We start from the raw sequence: 26,162 nt of genomic DNA on the forward strand, positions 1-26,162 counted from the left end.
ACGGGGAATGAATAATTTAATGAACAAATAAATAGATAAATTAATAAATAAATAAATAAACAAATAAAAAAATAAATATGTACAAAATCTGCTATCATCATCCCTTCCGTAATTTACAAGCAAACAATTCCAAAAACTAATCGACCGGAGTTCCGAATCGTTGAAATTTTTTGGTCTTGGTGTGGAGTGCTAATTCTGAAAGCATTCGCAAAGCGAGAAGCAGTCAGCTATCATCTGACCCAATCAAGGCCTGAACTTGAAATCCAATTCTAATCCATTCTTCAAGACAACTCATCTTTCCAAAATACTGCAAGTCCCAGTACTAATTTTGTACGGTTCTGACTCCCAGGGGAACGGTTGTCGGGTTTTTTCATCGACTGTCCAACTTTCGTGTTCTTACGGTGCCAACACTCGATACCTGAGCTAGAGTTAATTTCCGAACCACTCATTCTATTTTCTCTTTCAAACATATTCTTTCATTCCAATCGCCATTTGCAATTCGACTCGCATCTTGAATAAACTCTAGAACATCGCTGCTCATTCAACCACACCAACGTTTATTCGTTCACTCATGCATATCCAATCATACATTCACGCACTCCGTCTGGCACCCAGCCCACGTCATCGTCAACATTCTGGACCATGTCTTTCTGTCCCTGTTCATCTCAAAAGCATCTCCCATACTGAGACGTTTGAGAGGGACCAAAGAATGTCTCTCGCATAATGCGGTAAATAATAAAAATATTCTCTAAGGAATTCAATTTTATCACCCTGGTGGTTAAAATCTGAAACCCCAGTATTATGCAAGACTCCGAATACACAACATTCGGTTCCGATGACGCACATTCATACATATCCACATTCGGCCGCACCGTACATACATTACATTACCTTACCACAAACGATCAGTTTCTAATCCGAATCCATCTTATCGTTTCTGGCAGCACGGCATCGATTGGAGACGTCAACCGGCGATGACGTCATTCCTATGCGGAATGATCAATGAATATTTTATGTAAACAAACCGGAATGAAAACTCGACGTTCACATTCCGGTTTTCGCGATTTTTTCAGGTTTTCGCGACGGTTTCTCGCGGCGGAAATACGTTGCGCGTGCGTGTTTATCCCCATAGAAGAGGGGAAAAGTGTTTTGTGCAAAGAATAAACACCCAAACAAGGCAAAAATTTGTAAAAAGTCCCCGCTGAAGAGGGGTGAAAACTAAATCAATGGCACCCAACAAAGCGAAGTGATGTGTTTTCGGTTGTTTGCTTTCTGTTTCCAAGTGCCAGTGAGTGGATGTTGTCCCAAAAGGCGCGGAATTCTTCTCCGGCAAAAATTAACATTTACACCATCACGGCTGTTTTTGGAACAGAAAGCAAAACTTCAGTGGAACGATTCATTACTCCGCCACTAGTGCGAAGCACGCAAAACGTTAACGAAGGTAATGAAGAACCTCCTAACAGCAGTGTGTCCCTTTTTACTATTCACTAGAAGAAGGTAAAGCAACGCATAAATGGACCGACAGTCCAAATGTAATCCGGCGGTCGCCCTTGGAAAGTTCCCAAATGAACAATCCGTTCAAAAGCAGGCCGCCGGTACAAAATTGTAGCAGTTTATGCTGGTTTGAGAAGATTTGCTGGCCAGACACCAAGATTTTTTCCGGTAGGATCAACCAGCTCGTAGGACGAAGACCCCTTTTTGGCGAGAACTTTCGCCGGTAAGTATTGTGGTCCAATTTTAGCGTTATAAGGCTCGAGAGCGTTCGACAACTTCATGTTTCGTCGGTAAACAATTTGACCGATTGTAAGTATTGTGGTCCAATTTTAGCGTTATAAGGCTCGAGAGCGTTCGACAACTTCATGTTTCGTCGGTAAACAATTTGACCGATTGCGAATGGGTTCGCAAATTTGCGAAGTCGCCAGTTGTATTACTGTCGAGCACCCTCTGAGGCCTTACTAAGATTTTTAACCACAATACCCCGGATTGTCTCTAATTGGTCCTGTCTTGATTTTAGATCACCCTCCCCGGAAATCCTGGAGTAGTCATCCCCTGATGCCATTTCGCAACCATGGACGACGAAATGAGGACTAAACCCGGTAGAATAATGAACCGTAGTATTTAGGATGCGCTCCACATCAGAGATGCGGGCATCCCAGTTGCGCTGGTCCGTGCGGGCGTACGCGCGTATTGCCGTATTTATAGAACGATTCGTTCGTTCTATCGGGTTAGCCTGCGAATGGTATCTCGAACTCAGCCAATGTGTAACATTTGTTCCTTTTAGGAATCGGCATAATTCTCTAGAGATGAACGTCGAACCATTATCGCTCAACAGGATTTCCGGACTTCCATGGCGGTTGAACCATTGTTCGCGAAGGGTCGCACAAAGTGAGGCGCTGCAAATTTTGCGAACGGGGTTCAACATTACGTACTTGCTGAAGACGTCGAGGACGACTAGCAAGTGTTGATTGCCCCGTTTGCTTCGAGGAAGTGGGCCTATGTAGTCCACCGAAATCATCTGCCACGGTGCACCGGTTGTGCGTGACTGACCCATTTCTGGTTGGACTGAGGTAAATGGTGCTTTTTAACTCTTTGCAGGTCCCACATTGGCGAATATATTCGCGAACTTCTGGTCCCATACGAGGCCAAAAATAGCGTTTTTGACCCTCGTGAATCGTTTTATCGTATCCCACATGAAGCAATTCATCGTGAGTACGCTGCACGATTTCTTCTCGACACTCGGGGGTTGGGACCAATTTCCAACTAAACCGAGAGTCGAATGGTACACTTTTCGAGGCCACGTATTTGAAAAGTTTACCATCTTCAACTTTAAAGTCAGGGTCATCATCAGGATTATCTGAAACTTTAGACTTCATGGAACAATACCAGTCTGAAGTGGACAATGCCGAAATGGCTGCTACAGCCCGGGATAAGGCATCCGGAACGACATTGTCCTTACCTTTCCGGTGCTCAATGGACATGTCGTAGAGTTGTAGTTCCAAACTCCACCGACTCAGGCGCGAACTGGTTTTCCATTTGGTCTTCAGTATCCAGGTAATGGCTGATGAATCAGTGACAAGTCGAAAATGATAACCTTCCAAGTAACCTCGGAAGTGTTCAACCGCCATAATCACCGCCAGACCTTCCTTTTCGGTAGCGTGGTAATTCCGTTGGGGAGTGGTTAGCTTATGTGAAAAATAGGCTACCACTTTTTCCCCTCTGGATGTTGTTGCACCAGAACAGCCACGACATCACTGTCTGCAGAATAAATTCCTTCAAAAAATCTGGCGGCACAAGCACTGGAGGAGTGACTAAAAGTTCCTCTACCTTCAGGAACGCGAGTTCTGCTTCGGAGTTCCAGCCAATATCCTTGGCCTTTGTTTTCAAGAGGTCTGTCAAAGGTGCGGTTACCTCACTAAACCGATCAATGAAACGCCGGTAGTAACCGCACATTCCAAGGAATCGGCGCAGTTTAGTAACCGTCACCGGCCGCTCGTAATCGAGTATCGGCTGAATTTTGTCAGGATTGACCTTTAAACCTTCCTGATTCAACAAATAGCCAAGAAATTTTAACTCTGGAACCTCAAAACGGGATTTAGCCAGGTTAATCGTCAGATTGGCTTTGGCTAGACATTTGGCCACCTCTTTGAGCAGGTGTAGGTGATGCTCGAACGTTTCGCTTACCACGATGATATCATCGAGGTAAACGAAGACGTACGGTTCCAGTTTTCCTCGTCCTAACACCTGGTCCATCAGACGTGCCAAAGTGGCAGGGCTGTTAACGAAACCGAAGGGTAGACGAGTAAATTGGAACATACCCCTGCCGGGCACACTGAAAGCAGTAAACTTACGACTGCCCTTAGCCAAAGGAACCTGGAGAAAAGCCTCCTTTAAGTCTATAGTAGACAGGTACTTGGCTTTAGGCAAGCTTCCTAAAGTGCGGCAGAGGGTATGCATCACGTACTGTACGCTCATAAAGAGGCCGGGCATCTAGACAAAGCCGAATAGAGTCGTCTGGTTTGGTCACAGCGACAATATTCAAAGACCAATCGGAATCTGACTCTTCAATAATACCCATAGAACGCCAACGGTCGACTTCTTCCCAGACTTTAGACAGTTTTCTAGGGCTCATTTTATAAGGATATCGACAAACAGGCGCGGCACTTTGAAATTCTTCCTTAATTACGATCCTGTGGTCTGTTAGCGAGGTCGTATTCAATTTTCCGGGCACTACAGCCTGAAAACAGGTCTTAACCTGTTCGATACAGGCCATCTGTTCCGGAGTAAGTATAGACTCACTCGGAGCATCAATATCTACTTCTTCGTCCCGTTCCGAACCTGAGTTCAACAGAGCACAAGTTTGCAACTCGGGTGTTATTCCAAAGGCGCGCCAAAAGTTTATACCGAGTATTGAAGAAACTGTTAATTGCTCCACTACAAGGGTGCAAATAACCTTTGTCTTGTTTTGGAAAGTGTGCGGAAGATATATTTGTCCAAGGATCGGTAAGGTCTGTCCGTTTGCCGAACGAAGTTCAACTGGCCTTTCCAAACCTTTCAATGGACTTTTGGAAAACTTTCGGTACAACTTTTTGGTGATAATGGTGGCATTACTACCACTGTCGAGCAAAGCCTTGAAGGAATGGCCGTATACTGCGACAAAAACGAAAGGACGATTATCCGACGGATCATCGAGGATGATGGTTTCAACAAACAACGGATCACGATAATCCTCATCATGAGCTGGTCGGAAACTGTTGTAAATTTGGGGGTCTGATTTTAGGCTTTCTATGGGGCGCACATCCTTACACAACTGCGACTTTAGTTGGTACGAATCCCGTTTTTTAAACAGTAGGGACAGCGAGAGACATCGAAACCCTTGAACCCACACAAAATACAGAAGACTCGTCTAGGATTTCTACACGCCTCATGCTCGTGTCCAGTACCACCGCAGTTGTAACAGACTCCGAGACTAGGAGGTCGATGCTACTCCACCAGATAGTCGAGACAAATCACCGGTTTTTGTTTGGATTCCGGTTTCGAATTTCTCTCGACAAGATTCTTCTCCGTCTGAACACCTGGCTTTTTCTTCGTGTTTTCAGACGGCGTTTTGGAAGCAAAATTATCCTTTTGGGAATTTTTGCTCCAAAATGTTTTGGTTTCAGCGTGGCTGTTATTCGAACCACCTCCCTTTCTGTTTTGTTGGTCCTTTTTCGAGGTGTTTATTGGTGGATTTACCGAATAAGCAGCGACTTCCTTTTGAGAACCGAACACTTTTCGGTAAATCGGTGTTTTGTACGCATCAATCGATTTACCTAAAGTCATCAATTCTGCAAGCGTACTCACTGGCTTTGAAATTAAAACTTGCTTATAGTTCGGCCTGAGGTTCCGCTTGAGCACGTCGAGTTTTTCGCTCGGTGTCATGGGAACCGTCATAGCACGGAATATTTTTTCCATTTGCTGGAAATAATCCAGGAAACACTCGTTTCGCATCTGCAGGCGCTGGGAAACCTCTAATTTGAGAGCGGCGTCAAGTTCCGGATGAACGAAATTTGCCTTAAGCTCACAAACCAAATGGTTCCAGTTGTAAAGCCTGTTCTGCTATCTCATAGCCCGATACCAAGTAAAAGCATTGTCAGTGAGTAGGTGCATTGCAGAATTGAACATCTCCTCCTCTGAAATTTGCTCGCACTGAGCATAATTTTCAACGGAGTCCATAAATTCATTCAGTCCTAGCCCATCATCTGTCCCAGCGTATTTCTCGATTTTTCAATCGAAAACCCGCTGTGGTCGACGATTGTAATGGTAGCCCGAGCAGAATGGTATTTCATTACCCGTATGATTGGGCAAAGGAAAACGCCCACCTGTCGGGCTTGACCTTCCATTATGGTGTTTTGGGGCCTGAGATTGAATGACTGGTAAAGCTGGTTTCGTGTTCTCAATCGGAAGTGACGGACATCGATCTTTCAGCAAGTCCAGAAGTAACTTTTTCGCCACGGTTTGGTTCAATGTGGGCGCCAGTGGTGGATCATGTACTTCCGGTTCTACTGGCTCGTCGATTTCGTCCGTTTCACGTCTTTCGTCCAGATCGGTCTGCAGATCAATCTCGGGAACGCCAGCTGGTTTAGAATGTACCAGCACCCGAAGTTCACTGACGCATTCACGAAGTGAGACAACTTCTTGAATCGTCTTTCTTAAAACTGAAGCAATCGTGTTCAGTGAAGTAATCCCACCCATTAGCGTCTGAGTAGCTTTCAAAAGGCTATCAGACCTCTCAGCCGCTAGGGCTCTATCCTTTTGGGATTGCTGACGTAAGAGTCGTATCTCGTCCCTTAACTCGCTCAAGACAGACCCAACATCTTCTCCTACGAGCGGACCAGATCCTACACTTTGCGGGGAAATGGGTGCCGTTCGTGTTGGTGGCACGATCGTGCCCAGCAAATCTCCCAAACCTGCTCCACCTTGCCCAGTATTTTCAATTGGAGGAAGCACTGCCGACAAATCAAAATGTTCTTGATATGTCGCAGCAACTTCCGCCAACAAACCCAAAATTTCCTGGTTGACCTCCCCTGCTGTATATTTTTGGATTATCTGGAGTCGAGACCCCAGATGGAGTAACTTTGTTCGGTAAACCTCCTTGTTTGGGCATCTATAACGGAGATCTTCCTTAATGGAACTCAACTTCCCAAGGCAGATCTCCATTTCTTCAGCAGCATCCCCATGAAACACGCGCAAGCGTTCCACCGGAGAAGACTGTTCTTCGGCCAACAATCCCCGTAAACGACGCTGCCGCTGAACCCCAGATGGATCCGAATCAGCCGAGACGACAACATTCCGCGAGCTCAACTCAAAATCGAGCTCGTCGAAATGCAAATGGTCGACCCGCATCAACAAATAAGCTCTGTTGAGCTCTTCTACAATCATCGCCATTCTCTCGATGTTCTTGGAAAAGAACTCAAAGGCACAAAGCATTAAATATTGACACGGTATGAAACTTTGTATTATTTTTTTCGCCCACTAACGATTCCCTTATATTTCAGGTATTTGAGAATTAAAAAAAAAATGTTTTGAATCGGATTAAAATTTTAGGGTTGGCAACCACCTTGACTGGGAAAGACTCAAGCTTTCTACAACTCGGCAGTTCCACCAAAACCAACGCAATCACCGATTCAGATAACAAAAATAAATAAATGTATATATAAGGAATATCTAATTAAATATATAAATAACAATAATAAATAAATAAACTATAAGACAGCGAACAATATTGCGGAAGTAACCTCACCACTTGCGTAACAAAAATTCTAGCAAAAATCCGATTTTTGATAGAGGTACCCACACTCAAAAGGAAAAAAATATTTTTCCTTAGAAAAATATTTTTTCAGTGCGGTTTTTGCGCTGTGCGCCAATTGTAACAGGGGGTCACCCTGTACACACTAAAATTTGCCCGGCGAAACCCTTGCAGGGCGGCCAGATACCTCTAACGGACTTTCGGATCTTTGCTAGAACACTAAGAAGGAAAAAAATAAACAAAATAAATAAACAAAAACTTATCGCGTTAATTCCGTATTTCCTCTTTGCTGTCGCTGGTGGGGATGGTTGCCCATGGTGGTCGTTGTCCGTCCGGTTGAGGTGTCCGGCTGCGGATTCCGCTGCGATGACGGTCTTCGGCGGGAGGTGTTCTTCTTTTGCTCCTTGGCACTTAGCCGGGGGTAGCCAATAGCGTAGCTTACCCTACTCGGCGAGCAAACACCAAACACAAACACTCGAATCACGGGCTAGCGGAACAACCTTCGCTGGTCTTCACGTAGCAGCGGAACAACCTTCGCTGCAACTACGCGGGACACAAATCAAAAACACAAACTGTAAATATAAAACAGTAAACGCGCACTTATTAAACAATAACAAAACGCGACGTGTGTGTCCTACCGTGATCGAGGCTAAACTGATCATCCCGCGATGGCTGCCGACCACAACATACCCGCCGAGACTGGATTCAGCACCACTTTTTCGCAGCTAGAGGACAATAGATAGGCCTATCCCTAACAATTATTTCACAAACATGACAAAAATATTATCGAACCTCACTAACGCGACAATATCGTCCACAAACAAAAAACCGAACGATTTTGAACGAAAATAAACAAACTTATGTGAACCCTATTCAGCACAAGTGGTGACAGTTGTCATGTTGGGTACACGCTGCTGCGGGGGTGTTCAAGTGCGGCTAATTTTCACTAATACTCCCTCGCAAAAGTACCCATAATAAGGGTTATTTTCACGTGAACACGCTCTTGCAGCGGTACCCAAAATTAGATAAATTTTACACTCGATGCTGAAATTGCAACCGCACAGGTTACAGAAGTTAAGATCGATGTTCGAAGTAAGCTAAGTTTCGCAAAGGGAAAATGCATCGCATTTGTTTTTATTTATCAAAACTTTAAGTGAATCAATTTTTGGTAAAATACTTCTACAATTCCACTGTAAGACAGAGATAGAATCCTTCATATACGCAGATGAATTAGGCATCGAAGGATACAATCGCTGCAAGGGAGGGCCATTGAGCAGTCAACTGCTTCAAAAATGTTCTAACTGTTGGGAGAAATGCTGTAAGAAAAACTTTAATTGGATCGGGTACATTGAAAGTTTCAAAAATCCAGTCCACAATGCCAGAAAATTTCACCAGTCCAGCATTTGATTTATCAACTGGATGTGCAAAAGGAACAACTGGGGTTTTAGATGTTCCAGGAAGTTCTGGGAACTCCTTCTGGGACTTTAAATTGGCAAGCCCAGGAGGGGTTTGCTTCGGTTTTTCCGCTGCACTTTTAAGTTTGTTTGTATCATTCATTTCACTCTGGGAAATCTTAGGACCTTTTCGGGGAAGTTTAGGAGAGGAAATATTTTTCCTCTTTCTAGACTCCCCAGGATTGGCGTAGGATGTTCCCGCTGGTGAATCGTCAGAATCGGTTTCATCAGAGGACAACAGATCGAAGGGGTTCGAAGTAACGGGAGAAGTGGTAACGGTCTTCTTCAGTTTGTCAGCGTAGGAACGCTTAGAACGCTCTTTGAGAGACCGTTTTATTTTATCCCTGCGCTGCATGTACACCGCACATGTCGAGAGCTCATGCAGATTTTCCCCGCAGTGAATACACTTTTCAGCGTTAACACTGCAAGAATCTTCCGCATGATTCTCCCCACACTTGCCACAACGTGCCTTATTGCAGCAGTAGGCGGCTGTATGGCCTAACTGCTTGCAATTCAGGCAGTTCATGACGCGGGGTACGTAGAGCCTCACAGGTAGACGAACCCGGTGGATCGAGATGTGGCTTGGTAGTGCAGACCCGGCGAACGTAACTCGAAACGAGTCTGATGGAGTGTAAACTTTTTTGCCACCGACGAGCGATACCGACCGCAATTGCTTGCAGTCGAGTACCTTCACACCAGGGCATTCGCTGTTTTTGAAGTACCCGGTAGCACTTTCCAGAATGCACTCGACGGACAGACTCGAATCGGTCACGACACCGTCGATCTCCACATCTCTAGCGGGTACATAGACACGGTATTCCCGTGTAAAGAGCTCGGAGCAAGCTATATCGTTGATGATGATGGTCCCGCCACATACCCCTACAAAGGATTGAGCTGGACGATTTATCTATAGATAATTAATATAGTCACATTTAAATCAGTTATACAAAAAAAACGAACTGATTTTACTCCCAGATATAAACTTCTTCAAAAACTGGTAACTTGATTCACATCGGTAAAAATGTGAAGAGCTATAGAGCTACACAAAACTAGCACAGGGTTTTCATGACCTTCAGCCAGACTAACCACAACAACTTCATGATTTTTCTCTAAGCATTGTTGAAGAATCCATTTATATCTGAATTCCGCGCGCGAGGCTCAAACTTATGTAGTCACTTTCTATTATTTTTTACAGCTACAACAATATAGAGGAAAAAATCCATCATCACCACCGCGACGAACACAGTAGTTTTTGTTAATTTATTACATATTAAAAAAGATCTAATATAAAATATGAATAAAATTTTACAACACAATCAGATCCGTTCGTAAAAACTTCGTCAGTTACATGCTTCAATAAAACAATAAATAAATAGATAGGTTCCAAAAATAAATAGTTCATCCAAAATAAATCCGTTGTTTAATCTTTGTCAGATAAACTCTCGTCATTTTATAAAAGTTTTAATTTTCGTTCTGTACAACAGAAACTTTCACGTGTGAAATACATTGTCTCTTGAACTCCGCAAGCGTTGGTGCACGTTTAACATGTCTTGGCATCGAATTAAAAAAATTTTTACCTTTATAAAACAATGAATTTTGTAAAGCTCTTGTTAGAAAGAAAGGTGTTCTTATTTCATCCGCGTTTCTAGTATTATATCTATGAAAATCTCTTCCTCTTTCTATGCGATCACACAAATATTGAGGTAGCAATCCATTAATTATTTTAAAAATGAACACCATAGACAAATAAACAATTCTTTGCTTCACGGATAACCATTGAAAAGCGTCCAACATAAAAGCAGAGGAAGTTAATCTATTACAATTTTAAATCAAACGCATTATTCTATTCTGCAAACGTTGTAACCTCAATAACTGTGTGTTATTGGCCAAAAACAACAAGGTAGGGCAAAAATCCAAATGTGGAGAGATGATTGACTTGTATAGCTGTATTTTACTACTAATCGTTAATTCGTTTTTCAAACGGCATATAATTCCATACTTTTTGGCAATTTTCTTGATGACATTGTCAATGTGAGCGTTGAACTTTAGGTTGTCATCAATAATCATGCCAAGATATTTAATCTCCCGAACGCGACCAATTGCCTCATCATCAATCAAAACAGAGACATCGTCATTTACAACGGTGCGCGAGAAAATCATATATTAAGTTTTATCTATATTTAATTTCAATTGCTTATACTTCAGCCATCTGTTTAGAGAACGTAAATCTTCGTTCAAGTGTGAAACGGCTTCTTCTACATTCCTAGCTGCAATGAATAATACGGTGTCGTCGGCAAAAAGATTGGTATCACAAAAACGTAAAACTCGTCGCATGTCATTTATATACATAATGAATAAAAGGGGCCCTAATACACTTCCCTGTGGAACTCCAAGATCATTCTCCACAGGACTAGATACCGAATCATTAAAAACAGTCCGTTAAGTTCTGTCAGACAAATTACCGAACTACTTGAAAATATTTTAGTTTACCGTTGTTCGGTAAAAAAATTACTGAGAAATCGGAAACTCAACGTATTTACCGCAATATCGTAAATTTGTTTACCGAAAAAATCCATGAAACCGAAAACTTCCGAGTTCAGTAAACTAAGATACCGAATCTCGGAAACCTGACATTATTTAACCGAGATTTCGTCGAACAAAAACGCTCTTACCGAGATTCCAGATAACTGAGCTGTCAGAATAACGCGTGTTTCAGGACACACACTAACAGTTTTTTCGTGTTCGGGTTTAGAAAAAAAGGGGCAGATTTTGCGGCTGATTATTATCATATAAATAAATGCTACGTCATTCAAGTATGGTCCCTAACAGAATTGGATTATTAAATGGTGATAATGATGGTTCAATTATTTTTTCATTAAGCATTTGCTTCACCTGTCTTCCAATCTCTTCACTATGGGAATGTATCATTTTGTAATTTGGTATGTACCATGGAACAGGGTGAATTTGATCAATTTTTATAACAATTTCCAGTTAACTAGCTTCATGTACATTTTTCCTGAAATAGGAGTCATCCACATACCACGTGGACAGCTTTTTGGGGGGGGGGGGGGGGGTTGGCTAATGTCCACGGTCCATACAATTTTTTTAGAATTTATATGGACAGTTGTCCACGAAGAAGGAGGGGGGGGGGGGGTCGAAATCGTAAAAAATCTGTCCACGTGGTATGTGGATGGCCCCACAGTATAATTTTAAAACAAGTACTGGTATGTGCTAAAGTAAACCTTTATGGTTATTGGTGAAATTTCTATCGTCTACTTCATGAAATAAATTCGATAATTCTATAAGGTACACACTTGATCGTATAATGTGGCCTCGGTAAAACGAAATACCGAAATACTTGAAAATGTTTTCATTTTACCGTAGTTCAGTTATTTTTTACTGATATATCGAAAATCAAACATGTTTACCGGAATATCGTAAAGTGAATTACCGAGATAAACTGTAAAATAACAAATCTCCGAGTTCAGTAAAATTATCTACCGAATCTTTGTAACCAGTTTTTCTTTTACCGAGATTTCGTTAAGCATATTCAAGTGCGATTGCAACAAAAACACAACGGTCAAAAAACTTGCGCTAAAATTCTATTTGCTTCACACGCGTTTCAATTGTTTAATTCGAGTGTTGTTGAAATGGAGGAGATCTTGCGTTTAATCAACCGGGAGGAAGAATCTGTAATATTGAGATTAACTAACATATTGAGTAAGTACATTTTTTGCTAAAAGTTATTTGTTATTCTCAGGAAAATAGACACATACAAACTGGGCATAACATTTCCGTTGGATGTGAAGCAGTGACTGCTTTCCTAAGGTTTTGTAAGTGCTTTAATGTTTTTGCCATAAACTGTATTCCTAATGATAAGCATTTTTTTTATGCATTAAGGCATTGGTATTCAATGTTGATAAATTATGTACAATTGGTGAGAAATTCACTCGTTCTATGCAGTAAACATAGCTGCATAAAATGTTCAGGTAATCATTCCGTTTTGGATCAGTTTTCTCATTCTATCATTATTGCAATAAATCAAATTTTCAGGAAATAATAACATGAGCATGAGCATGAGCATGATTGACCGCCCGCGGTTGCTACTCCGTTATTGCCAGATCAGCTGTAATTACACAGAGAACCAATAGATGATGCTTGGGATTAACATTCATCCTCAATGTGTAAAAACTGGTGACCTTAATCTTTATATTAGGCAATACCAGCGCCGGCATCCGAATGCAGGTCAAAGAAGGAGTGTGTATAGGAATATGTTGACGTGATACTCGCTTTATTGGAAGCCGAGAACACCTCTGCACTTCCACGAGAAATCACTGGGATGTTGGAGAAAAGGGTAAGGTTTGCAGCAGATTTCGTTTTGGTAAACGATGCGCTGAGTTCTAATACCGGGTTCATAATACCAAATATCGCGTGTACGAGTTCATTATATCTTTTACGGAAATCATAACGCGATTCGAACTCATTCCGGTTGATGATGTAACACCGCAAAAATAATGCGCACGCAAGGAAACCGGACCTAATCAAATCAAGACAGACTCAAATATTCGAAAATCTGTTTATGAAGTCAATCTGCAACTACCGAAACGTATCTCTCATTGATTTATCTCAGCTGACTACACAATGTTACGAAGCAACCAGATATGCATTAACCGAAAACAAGAAAAAAGTGAATATATAGGCCCTCAACACATACTGCAAGCGGTCAGCAAGAGAACTTCAAAAACGGCCTATTTGCTTGGCCATCGCCGTTTGAAACGAACGAAAAAAGAAAGAAAAAGAAGGATGTGTGCGTTGACAGACGAGTCGCGTATAATCCTGATATTAATTGCATATAATTGCGATATTTGGTGGCGATTAATTACGATGTTTTGTCGCGATTAATTATTTACGATATTTATCGAACGAACGGAACCTACTCCGAATCACTGCATGCTGAAATAGAACCTACGGGTGGACAGTCTGCGAATAAATGGTTTGGTACACCTCGGCAGTCACAACACACCGAAAATCCATAGTTGAGCAAAGCTCACCTGGGCCGAAAACACGTTTACCCCGGAAAGTTCTGCGCGACCGCTCTATTCCCTCTTACCGACGCATACGCGGAGACACGGTATTTCGCGTTGATTACCACTTACTTCTTGAATAATGAAGCGAAGATACCTACTGAGTATGAAAAACTGGCAAAGTTTCATGCATTCATAGCTAGAAAATTTAAAAAATGCAAATATGCATGTCTAACAAGACCGAGCACTAATTAGATTCAACAAAATGCCAAAACAATCGCAATCAAAATTTATTTGCCATGCTGACCGACAAGATTTCTACTTAGGGTAGGGAACATATTCTAAGCAGCTTTAGGAACCGCCTGTGTATTCAGACAGTAGTATATCAATATGTTCGCTATCGTTTTCTCTGTCAGAACTTGTTTTCAGATTGTAAAACTAAGTTAGCAAACTTTAACAATCATCAATCAAAGTTACCAATCGAGGGACGCTATTCCAATCACCCCGAACCTATTTTAAGCAGTTTCCATCTGTTTTGCAGGCGTTTTTTTTTCAGCACCCGAAGTGGCTCCTGAATGGCTGCAATATAGGTCGATTTATTTCATTTACAATTGTTCACAGATTTCATTGTGATTAGCGGTATTTCTTATATTCGTAAGACAGCTAGACAATCAGAGATTTTGTTTCCATCATTGAAATTGTCGATATTGAACAAAATGCAGGAGTTTGAGGCCTGTTTTCTTCGACTGATTGAAATAGGCGCTACTGCTTAAGCCGTTCCCTACCCTAATTAAATTAAAAATTGTCTATGTGTTTCAGTATTTACTCAAAAGCTAGGAAAATCATAAAACAAGGGCATAAAACTGCTCAAAATGAAAGCAGAGAAAAAAAAAACAAAAAAAAAAAACATTGCTTCCCTTTTGCCATGCAAATCAAACAAAAAACACAGGCAAAACGTCACTAACACTAACACTTATCCTTTAATTCCCGCGTCCTCTCTGAACCATCACGCTAGTGCGAGAAAGTGTCGCACGCAAGAGCAACGGTCATCCTGCACTCGCACTTCTCTCGCTATTCCTTGTTCACCTTGCACTTACTCACACACACTTATGACAAGGCAAGGGCTAGCGGGAAACGTGCTCCGCCACCGAAAAAGAAATGCAGCTCTCACAAATTAGCCACAAAATTGCACGAATCTTTCACGGATTTCAACATTGACGTCACTCTCACCGATAATACGAAACCGCCACATTTCGTATTACCTTTTACTCCACCCTTTGCACTTAAAATATAACGATTACGCGACGGGAAGGCTAAATAAAATACGTCGACATTATTGCACTATCCCCAACCGTACTCGACAACCCTCGGAACACTTCATCGCGATTCAAATCAAACACTCGGAATTCCCACCGAAACAACAGCGGCCTTCATTCAATAAACGTAGACACATTCCTTTTCCAGATAAAAAATATATAACTTATAAAAACTTGAAAAAACGATGAAAAATTCCGACGAGAAACATTTTCACGTCCGTTCTTGATCACAGCTTGCTTCGATCTCCTCAAATTTTCAGGAAATAATAACAATAAATTAATTATTCTGGAAAGAAATTTCATTTATTCCGATTTTCAGTGATTTTCACCGGATTCGTCGATGTTTTACCGATGTTCTTATAAAAAATTACAGCACAATTTCTGATAAAAATTCTGAGCGCTCAGTAACTTCAACCGAGTTTCGGTTTTACTTCCTGGTAAAATATTCCGAGATACTCGTTAAAAGTTGACAGTTGTCATAATATTATTTTCCAGAAGCTCGGTAATCTGATATTCTACTGAGATTTTTACCGAGTTCTCAGCTGTTGAAATCTCGGTAAAGCGGTTTACCGTACTCGGTGAAAAAATCTAAGTGTGTACCATGAGGTAAATTGGGGTGAAATAGATCACCTTTGAAATCCATACATTATTTTGGCAATGTGCTTGTTTTTCGATATGCTAAAGATGAATGAATGATAGTTTGCAAACGAAAATAACGATATTTTAGGTTAAAATTTGTTTATCTTGGTTCACGAGCTGCTTGTTGCTAAATTGGCTCCTATTTGATGGTCGTTAGACCGATTTCAATTCGGTTTGTTGCAAAAGCTCAAAAACTAGCTCTGAAAATATAATCTTTGTGGTTTCCTGCGAATTCATCAGTATTTCTTTAAAGGTATGGAATGATCATTGTTGAAAATAACATTTTTTGAGCTTTTATCAAACTTTACTCACTTCTCCAAATTTAACGTAATTAACCCTCAACTAAGATTACTTTGGGTAAATTCAATACTTTTTTTTGTTATTTGGAAACTTTTTTGATTAAATTTGATTGAGTTTTAACTGAGTTATAAGAATTTTTCGAAAATATGAAAAATTGCACCGGGCATGCAAGGGTTAACTTTGACAGGTATGTGAATCATGCAAAAGTTGTGTTTAAGGACACGTTAACATTGCCTAGTTTTGTAAGAGCAATATCTTTTGATTAGTATTTTTTATCACGAATTTTCAGGTGATCAATTTCACCCCACTGATCAATTTCACCCCATTCCACGGTACACTGGAACTTTGTCACTAGTGTTGATATTTTGTGTATAAAAACTGTTAACCGAGAGCAGTTCGTCTTTCAAGCAAAAAATATATTCGTGTTTCGCAATTAAACTTTTCAATTGTTCTCTAGCGTAAGTTGGTACACTTGCCTTATCGATGTTTTTCAGTATTTCGATGTGTCTTTTATTTTTCGAAATTTCTGTTTTATTTTTCAAAAATTGAATTCTTTCAAAAGTTTCACGATGGGTTTAATATCTAGTTTACGTATATATACTAGTGTATTTGAGGTGTTCATTATTTCAATCAATGGGTTGTTCTGTGATATAATAGTGTTCCCGCAGAAAGCCCCCGGTTTGAATTCCTGCGCGAAGACTACCACATCTTCAGAAATTTAAAAATGGTTCGTATTCTTAACTATTTCACATCTTTACGGTATGATATATGCTTCGTCTATTGTGTCTTGAATTGGTATTGTAACAGGTATTGATTAACGCTAAAATTTAATAGCCAATATTCGTAATCGATATTGGATTTGTATGATATAAGAAAAGCTCTTTCTAAAATACCATCTGTAAAGATTGAAAAATCTTCTTTGACTAAAGTATAATTGTGGAAAGTATGATTTGTTTCTATAACTGTTGCTTAAACTAGCTGAATGGATGTTTCTGAATTTTAAACCACCACAGGGTTTTTTGGTTGGTTAAATTGTTTGTATTAATAATTTTATGTATAATTCCTTACCCGAACTTTAATTATTAAGTGAATGAATTTTTATTATATTAAGTAGAAAAAATGCAAATTATTTTAAAATTGTGCACAAACTTGCTGGATCCTCCTAACTCACCAAGGTGACACTCGCCAAGATCACTTGCTAAGGGACCATCCATTAATGATGTCACGCGTTTAGGGGGAGGAGGGGGTTTCAATTATTGTGACATTTTGTGACATATGGGGGAAGGGGGGTTAGCTTGAGTGTGACATCACATTTAAACTCAAAAAATAAATAAATAAAAAAGTCACATACCTAACCACAGAGTTTAACTCAGAACTATTTATGATATTTATTTATAGTTCTATTTATTTATAGTTTATTTATAGTTCTACGATCCCTTTTTTTGCTTAAGATTTGCTTTAGATAAATGTTGTGACCTCCGATATAGCGATATTCCGCGGCTCCGACGCGAATCCCGAATTCTAGTGGAATAAAATTGCGCTCTCCCTATCCAGTCGAGCTTGTTGCCTAACTTCACACCAGAGCGTCAGTATGCGAATAGTTCTTTTTATTCAAGCACTCACTACACGAATTTTGTTCTACACAACTGCTAATTTATTAGCTCAAACAGATTTTACACTCTAACATTTATTGAACTATCTAAACTTTATTACACTAACTACTAGAATTTTACAATTACTCAATAATTAATTTGGTGACCGGCCGTGACACTTGCTATTGGGTTGATCGACAGTAAGTAAGAGGAAACTATGATGGTGGAATGCCCTTTTATAACGGGGCAAGAAGCATTAAAATATTGGGCTGAGAGGGATCGGTTGATTTGCATGTAATCGTGTCTTTGGCTAAGCTTTTCACAAATATGGTTTGGTAGATGATGTGTCTCGGCTAAACTACACCTTCCCTACAATTGCTACCAACGGTTATCAAAAACTACGTTACCGACAGTAGCCCTCTCCATACCGTGAATCTACATTGCCGGCCACCTAAATTTGACAGTTCAAATTTACTTATCAAAATTGATTCTGTTTTACCGTACATGTTCGTTTATGAATGACAGCGCAATTTCATTAATTTTTAGTGTCTCTCAATCCAATCAATAAATACAAAACGTAAATAAAAATGCTTGGCTATTGTAACATGTGGAGAAGATTTGGATTGCGAATTGATTGAAGAAGAGGAAATAAATATTCAAAAATCAGCAATGATGCTGCAGTTACTGTCTCGGCTTTCTATGTCGTCGATATGCGACTCCATCGACAGCATCCTTGGACTTAGAACTAAACGCTTTCTAGTTATCTTCTATAATCTTCTTTTCCTTTTAGTTTCAGTTTTGAAGTAGAATACTTCTCTCGGGAAGTTCGGCTACATAGGGATGTGAAATGAAAATCTAAAACCGAAAAAAGTGAAAAATATGTCCAATTTCAAATGCTAATAAATCGGTTATTATTCGATGGATTTCCTTCGGTCTTGCAGCAATAGATTGGAAAATCTTCTATGATTCTTCTATGAGTTCGAAACAGCGACAACAGCAGTCATCCCTTAGCAGCAGCAGTAGCAGTGCAGTGGATACCAGCGATAACGGATAGCGGCCACAGATGTGGCATAGCAATGGATGGCGCACTAGTTGTAGCGGATCTCAGTATCGATAGCAGCTGGGTCAGCTGATGCAGAGGCAGCGGATACCAATGGCAGCGTATAGCGGCCACAACTGTGGTATGGCTACGGATAGCGTAGCAGTTGCAGCGGGTACATCTAACCATGAAGCATTTATGCAATAATTGAATGAAAATTTCAATTGCAGCAATCGGCCTTTTTCATTGGTGACCATCAAACACGCAACAATCTGCATCCATGCGACACGGGGACGGGAACATTTTCTTCTTCCAAGCCGCGCAACACGACACAATACATGCTATTATGTTGCCTCAATGAGAGCCCTATCGGTCCGGCTCGACAGAATGTCCACAAGAAATCGTTTTTGTACATCCGTGTTTCGAAACTGAGAAAATCTGTAGGAACTGAAGATAATGGGGGCCAGAATGAATGAGATGTATTTTTCGTACATTAGTATTATGATAGACGAAATAAATTCTTTTCGAACGTTGTAGAATGGTATAACTGGAAATAATAAAGTCACGCCTATTTTTCCAGTTATATCATTTCACATCGTTCGAAAAATTTACGTTCGTTTATTTACTAGAAAAAAGACTGACACGCAAGCAACCGGGTTATCTTCCTTGTAAAAGTATTCTACTTCAACCTTGCGGTCGTGGCTTTGCACACAACCCTCCTGTGATTTTTTCTTTCAGTAAAATCGTTCTTATTAAGAAAAAATACATTCCTAACAAATTTCTCGATTTTCAATCAATTATTACCAAAACAGGGGGGGGGGGTTAAAAACGTGACGTAATTAAGGGGGGGTCAAGGAAGTTGTGACAGCTTGTGACAAGGAAGGGGGTTAATTTTTTCCAAATTTTGCGTGACATCATTAATGGATCATCCCTAAGATGACACGCAAGTTCCCTTGATCCCATCCGATGACAGGCCACGTCCGATCAGCCGTCGATAATGTAGACAGCGGCTCCAGAGGTGTTGTGACTTCTAGGGGCGTTTCATCTCTGACGTAACACTGCCCTCCGGTATGCGGATCATGTCTTCCGGCTCCAGCTTACTTCTACTCGCGCCGTACGTCCAACACCGCCAGTTTAACGGTCGGTCGCTCGTACACTCCGTTAGCGGTCTGAACAGTTGCCCTGCGGGTTTGACCTCCGCTGCTGGATACCCCAATTACTTTTCCTTTTGGCCAACAATTTCTAGGATGCTCATGATCCACGATGACCATTATGCCCCCTTCTTGCAGAGGTTTCACCTCTTCGTACCACTTAGAACGCCGAGTTATTTCGGGCAGATAGTCTTTGATCCAACGTTTCCAAAAGAGATTAGCTAACCACTGAGAAGTCGGCCAGCTACGTCGTAGCGCTGCATTGTCAGATTCGATCGTTGTCAACGGTTTGGATCCATCTGTAGATCCTAACAGGAAGTGGTAGGGCGTTAATGCAGGAACATAATAAAATTCAACGAATTTATGAATTTGAAAACTAAGACACTGGAATGACACAACGTTCTAAATGAATACGAAAAGAAGCGGAGGGCGACGACTGTTCTTTGTTTTTTTCTCATGAAGCAAAATGTGTGTTTTACTATTGTATGCAAACGAGTGCGAAGCAAAAGCAATCTTCAAACGGGCTATTGTTGGCCGGAGTTTGATGGTATGAATTTGCTGCTAATATTTGACACTCCAATCAGTTCAACGAATTTCATGATTTTAAGCTTGCAGAAAGTAATAAATTTGAAGATAATTAAAATTTCAGATTTGTGTACTGTTTTCTTGTTTAACACTTATTTTATAACTTGTCATTGATAAATTTTGTGATTATTGCCCGAATTTATATTTTATCCTTACGGATTGAGTACGGTATCATAAATTTTCGTTAATGGGTTATCATGGTTATGATTAAAATTAATTCTGGATGAAATTTCAACTTCAAAAATAAAAACTAAAAAATCTGCTATCGCTTTTTTCACTAAAGTGACAATTTGCGCAGTTTTGCGCAGCAGCGGACAGTATGCATTTGAAAGCTTACGTTTTTACCTAAATTTTTAATGTAGTCACAACCGTGGCAAACTGCGGCAACTAAACTTTTAAGCTACTTTTCTACAAAAAATCACTTTTTTTTTTAATTTTTTCTAGTGTCAGGCCTACTATGACCAAATTTTACAATATCTAATGAAAAGGGTTTGTTTTGCACAATATTTACAACAACTTTTCCTTTGACGTCAAAAAAATCCAAGCTATCATTGAAGCTACAGAGCGTTTCAAAGTAATGTACTTTTTTTCAAGAAAAAGACAAAAAACGTCAATTTGCCAAGCTTTGAAAAAGCATAAAAAATTCAAACTTTATCATATTGCGCCCAAATTTTGGATTTAGACACTTGAATGTTATAGCAATAACGGAAAAATATTATGAAACAGCTAACGAAAAAATTTTTTTTGGCTGATGGCCAGCGATTCCCCACTGTGCGGTGGATTAAATTGCCACGCTGTTGAAGGGGTTCACGCATTAACTATTCTTGGTTAACAGCCTGATATAACTGTTGTGGCGTTCGATTAGCACCCACAAAGTTGGTGCCTTGGTCGCTCTAGAAGCTAACAGGCGTACCCTTTCGTGCCATAAAGTTTTTAATTGCCATTATGCATGAGCTTGTTGTTAGAGTGTGAGCTACTTCAACATGAACGGCTATTGTCGTCAAACAGATAAATAAAACTCCCCATCTCTTCTCGATTTTGCGACCCACGAGTACCTCGATTGGACCAAAGTAGTCGACCCCAACATAAGCAAATGGCCGAGTATAGACAGATAGTCTAGCCGGCGAAAGATCAGCCATTTCCGGTGGTACAGGAGTAGCATCTCTGTTTTTGCACCATTGGCAGTTGCGACGGATTTTTGAGAGTGTTTGTCTCAGGCGAAAAATGCTATATTTTTGACGTACTTTATTGACTACGATCTCGTAATTACGATGCATATATTTCTCGTGGTAGTAAATTAACAGCAACGATGTAATTTGATGGTTTGGCGGTAAAATCACTGGATTCTTCGCATCACTGCAAGATAGGCACATACACCTGTTCTGCCTTTCATCCTCATTACACCGACGTTATCTATGAATGGGCTTAACTTGTACAAGGCACTAGACTTCGAAACTTGCTTGGTTGTGGTGCTCGCCGCTCTCAACGTTGCAACTTCGTCTTGATATGAGTCTTGCTGAGCTTGGCGGTAATGATATTCCTCGGTTCTTCGTAGCTCTTCACGCGATAATGGCCTAGAAACTGGAAAATCTTTGCTGACACGACGAAGCAGTTTTGAACAAAATCGGATGACATACGCGGTGGCCCCCAACAGACATCGCCAGTTAGAAAACCTGCTTATGTTGATTATCTGCTCAGACGCTTGGCAATGAAACAACACATTGGATCTCATCTCTGCTTCTGTCGAAATAGACTTTAACGGTAGACACGGCCATGTACCTTCTTCTTGCGTTAAAAACTCAGCTCCCTTAAACCACCTGCTTGTAGAGGATAAGTCAGGCTGGTCTCGCCATCTTGTTCCGTCGTCCGCTACATTGAGCTTGCTCGGTACCCATCTCCATTCACAAACATCTGTTGATTCTAGCAATTCACCTACACGCGATCCGACGTAAGCACTGTACCTTTTGTGATCAGACCGCAGCCAACAAAAAACATTGCGAGTGTCCGTCCAGAACGTCTGCTTCGACACCTTCAAAGAAAGATTTTGCAAAACAGTTTTCGCCATTCTGCAACCATAAACTGCCGCTTCAAGTTCCAAACGTGGGATGGGGATGTATTTGAGCGGAGCAACACGAGTTTTGGCCGCAACCAGAGAACAGTCTACTTTCGTATCCATCACAAACCGTAAGAACACGACTGCTGACATGGCGTTTTCGCTAGCATCAACGAATACGTGCAAATCGATAGCACCAGCTTTTCGTAATGGTAATACTTGCTGATAGCGTCTAGGAATACGCAGCTGTTCTAATGTTGGAAGTAAACGTAGCCAATTGCGCCATCTGTGGAACAAGTTTGCCGGAATCTTTTCATCCCACTGGACACTAGCGCGCCACACTTCTTGGAGAAGAATTTTTAACATAATCAGGAAATGATCTATGAGACCAAGTGGGTCGTAAATCGACATTAATGTCCGTAGAATCTCCCTTTTAGTGGGGCAACGACTTCCATTTAGTAGGGCTTGATCGAACCTAGTCCAGCCTATTTTATACTTGAAAACAGCATCATACGTATCCCACCACATTCAAGGATCTTTTGACTCGCCAGCTCTCCAGGAATATTTATATCCTTTTCTGTTCATGCCCTTTCATTCATCTTCGTAAGCACTAGCGGTGAGTTTGACACCCAATTGCGGATTTCGAATCCGCCTTGCTTGTGAATAAACTGAACCGCTTCCGCTAGGCTGACTGCTTAATCTTCCGTTTCCACGCTCACAACCATGTCGTCCACATAGTGATTGTTCTTGATGACGGCAACTGCTTCTGGATATTCTTAAGCAAATCGGTCGGCGTTTTAATTCTTTATAAATTGCGCCGTGGCTGGTGAACAGCGTGCCCCGAAAGTCATCACCTGCATGATGTAGGTATCCGCTCTGACTGGCGTGATCGCGCCACAAAAAACGCTGGCAGTGTTGATCTTCAGGAACAATTTTCATCTGGTGGAACATTTCGCGGATATCGTCGCAGATTCCTATTTGGTGCTCCCGAAACTGATAGAGAATGCCCACCAAAAAAGCCAGCTGGTCGGGTCCAGTAAGAAGCACTCAGTTCAAAGATGTTCCGTAAGCCTCAGCAGCTGCGTCCCATACCATTCTTACTTTTTCTGGCTTGTTCACGTTGTAATCAAGAAAGATTGGCAAATACCAAACGCGCTCGTATTTTTCTGAGAGTTCTTGTTGCGACAGTTTACGAATATAATTTTTCGACATGTATTCCGCGATCTTGTTTCTCATAATGTTCGCCAACTCTTCGTCCTTTTCCATTCTCTTTTCACGACATTTCAAACGCCGGACTGGTCTATTATCCGGTTGACGGGTCTTATCAGAGCACCACAACAATCCGGTTTCATAATGTTGTCCATCGAAGCGGGTACGGGATTCGAGGAGAAGCATCGCGCGTTCATCGTTTTTCGACAATCTGGTCTGACTCGGTTTGACACCCAAACTGTCCAAAGAAAAATAATCTTTCACTGTTTGATTTAAATCTCGTACGTTATCCCCAGTACAAGTGCAAATGTGGTAAGTGTGACTAACTATATTTGATGCGTTCTCCGTTGTCCAACCACCATACACCGTCCAGCCAAGATTGGTTTTAACAGCAATTGGGTCACCGATTTTTCCCTCTTGACTTTGTGTACTAACATGAGATTAGCGTGCCTCAGGCCAATTAATATTCGTGGACGAACGACTGAATAAGAATCAACGGGTATTCCTTGTAAATATTTATATTTTGCGCACAGTTCATCCATGTTCAAAGATTGATAAGGTGATTGTAATTCCACTACCGTTCGTACATCCTGAAGGAACCACCTCTTATCTTCGCGCCCACACACCTTAACGTTAATACTTTGAGAGTCAGACTCGTAACGGTGCGTACCTCCCGTCCATTTAAGACAAAGTGGGCGAATTCTCTGGCTAAATCCTGATCTATAAGTGTCAGCTCCGATCCATCATCTAAAAATGCATGGCATTGCACCTGTTTTCCATTTCCAAACAACGTTACTGGTAGGTAACGGAACGATCCCGGAGTGGTACAAGACTGATGTGTGTGAATATTGCGTTCCTCATTGGGATTTACCGCACCGCTACTCGGACTTGCGGAAACAATCAAATCCTTATGAAGCAAAACATGATGTTTAAAGGTGCACCCGTTTTTACCGCAAACTCCAGGGTTACAGCCACCCTTGTGTTGCTGCAAGCATTTCCGACAATAGTTGAAGCCACGGACAGTCGTCCATCTGGCCTCGTATGACAGCTCCTGGAATCGTGGACATTTTCCAAGGTTCCTGCAAGTACCTTTGCAAACTGGGCAAGGTTTACCTTCACCCTTTCTACGCCTACCGAAAGATTGCTCTGTGCTACCGGTGTGGGCTTGTTTTCATACTGGGATGTTATATCTGAATGGGTGTTCATATACCGTTCCTTACGACCTACACGACACTCCTGGTGTTTGTTTACTCGACTCTGAGAGTCGAAAACTACATTCTCATCTTCTGCTAATCGATATATCCATCTACTGAAAGTAGCTAGCTTCACAGTCGGCAACTTTCTTTTGTACCGTGCCCAATCGAGTTTAATTTGCAGAGGCAACTTACTCACAAATTCTCTGATTAGGGTGGTATCCCACATATATTCGGCCTCATCATTAGACTCAATTGTGGCGCAAAGATTTTGTACCTCGAGTGCAAATTCAACGAGCTTTTCCATCGCGTCTGGTTTTATGCTAGGCATCGCCACAATTTTCTCCTTCAAGTGTTTGATTATGACTTCTGGCCTACCAAAACGCAATTTCAATGCATCCATTGCCTTTTTTATTGTCTCGGGTCGCAGTAGAAAACTTTGAACGGCGTTATAAGCGTCACCTTTTAGGCTAGTTCTTAATCGGATCATATTTTCTGCCTCAGTGCAGCCACACATCACAGTGGTATCTACATATGTTGACAAAAACATCGGCCAATCCTCCGGATTCCCGTTAAATTTTGGTAATTCTAGTGCAACGACTTGGCGCGCTGCAATTTCATCTTTTGGTAATCGCTTGTTGCAACGTAGGGAGCCTTGCCGTTCTGCCACAGAACGCTGTCTGCACCTGCCTTCTGACATTATCGAGGATTGTTGTTTTGATGATTTGCGTTGTGACGCACTGTTCCAATTAAAAGAGTCTAAATCCATATCACTCTCTTCACTATCAGTTCGGTTGGATGATTTCTCTCCGCTGAGATTCTCATCATACGGTATATCGTCGCACAGATCCTCTTCTCTCGAGCATTTGGATTCTAGTTTGCTTTTGGATCTGTAAGTGCTATGATCTTTCACCACCGAGCTCCGTTCACTCCGGCAATTCTCACGACTATTTAACCAATCCTGCACTCTGTTCCGGTCCTTTCGATGATCAGAGGTTGACTCAGTACAACAATCCAAATCGGTAATATCTTTCATAATAGCAAATTTCTTCTTTACTAAATCGCGCTCACGTTTCATTTCTTCTAGCATTAATTTCTCCTCGGCTTCAATTTGCCCCAATTCTAGATCCAAACGAGCCTTGGTTGAATTGAATAAGGTGGCTGATACAATTGACTCGGCCTTGGGAATCGACATTGCTGCTGGTGCTGTATTTTTATTATTCATCACAACCGAAATATCATTGCGTTTTACATCAACTTCATCGGTAGCACTGCCTAGTTTTTTACTCGCCGAAACTTTTCTATTACCTATCGCATTAGTG

At 41.2% G+C, this 26,162-nt stretch overlaps 1 protein-coding gene across 7 annotated transcripts in view; it reads left to right on the top strand.

Annotated features, from left to right (window-relative positions):
• Positions 1-26,162, top strand: part of LOC129721825 (uncharacterized) — a 669,416-nt gene that overhangs the window by 400,536 nt on the left and 242,718 nt on the right. The window contains exon 4 of one of the 7 annotated variants that reach the window (XM_055674852.1): positions 9,935-10,052. The exons of the other annotated variants lie outside the window; for them this stretch is intronic. Coding sequence (XP_055530827.1) covers positions 9,935-9,988 — 54 coding nt within the window. The 3' untranslated portion in view covers positions 9,989-10,052. Of the gene's footprint in view, positions 1-9,934; positions 10,053-26,162 lie in introns of those variants that run through there. 7 annotated transcript variants of the gene reach the window in all.

Source organism: Wyeomyia smithii, chromosome 2, assembly GCF_029784165.1.
Source record: "Wyeomyia smithii strain HCP4-BCI-WySm-NY-G18 chromosome 2, ASM2978416v1, whole genome shotgun sequence".
NCBI lineage: Eukaryota > Metazoa > Arthropoda > Insecta > Diptera > Culicidae > Wyeomyia > Wyeomyia smithii.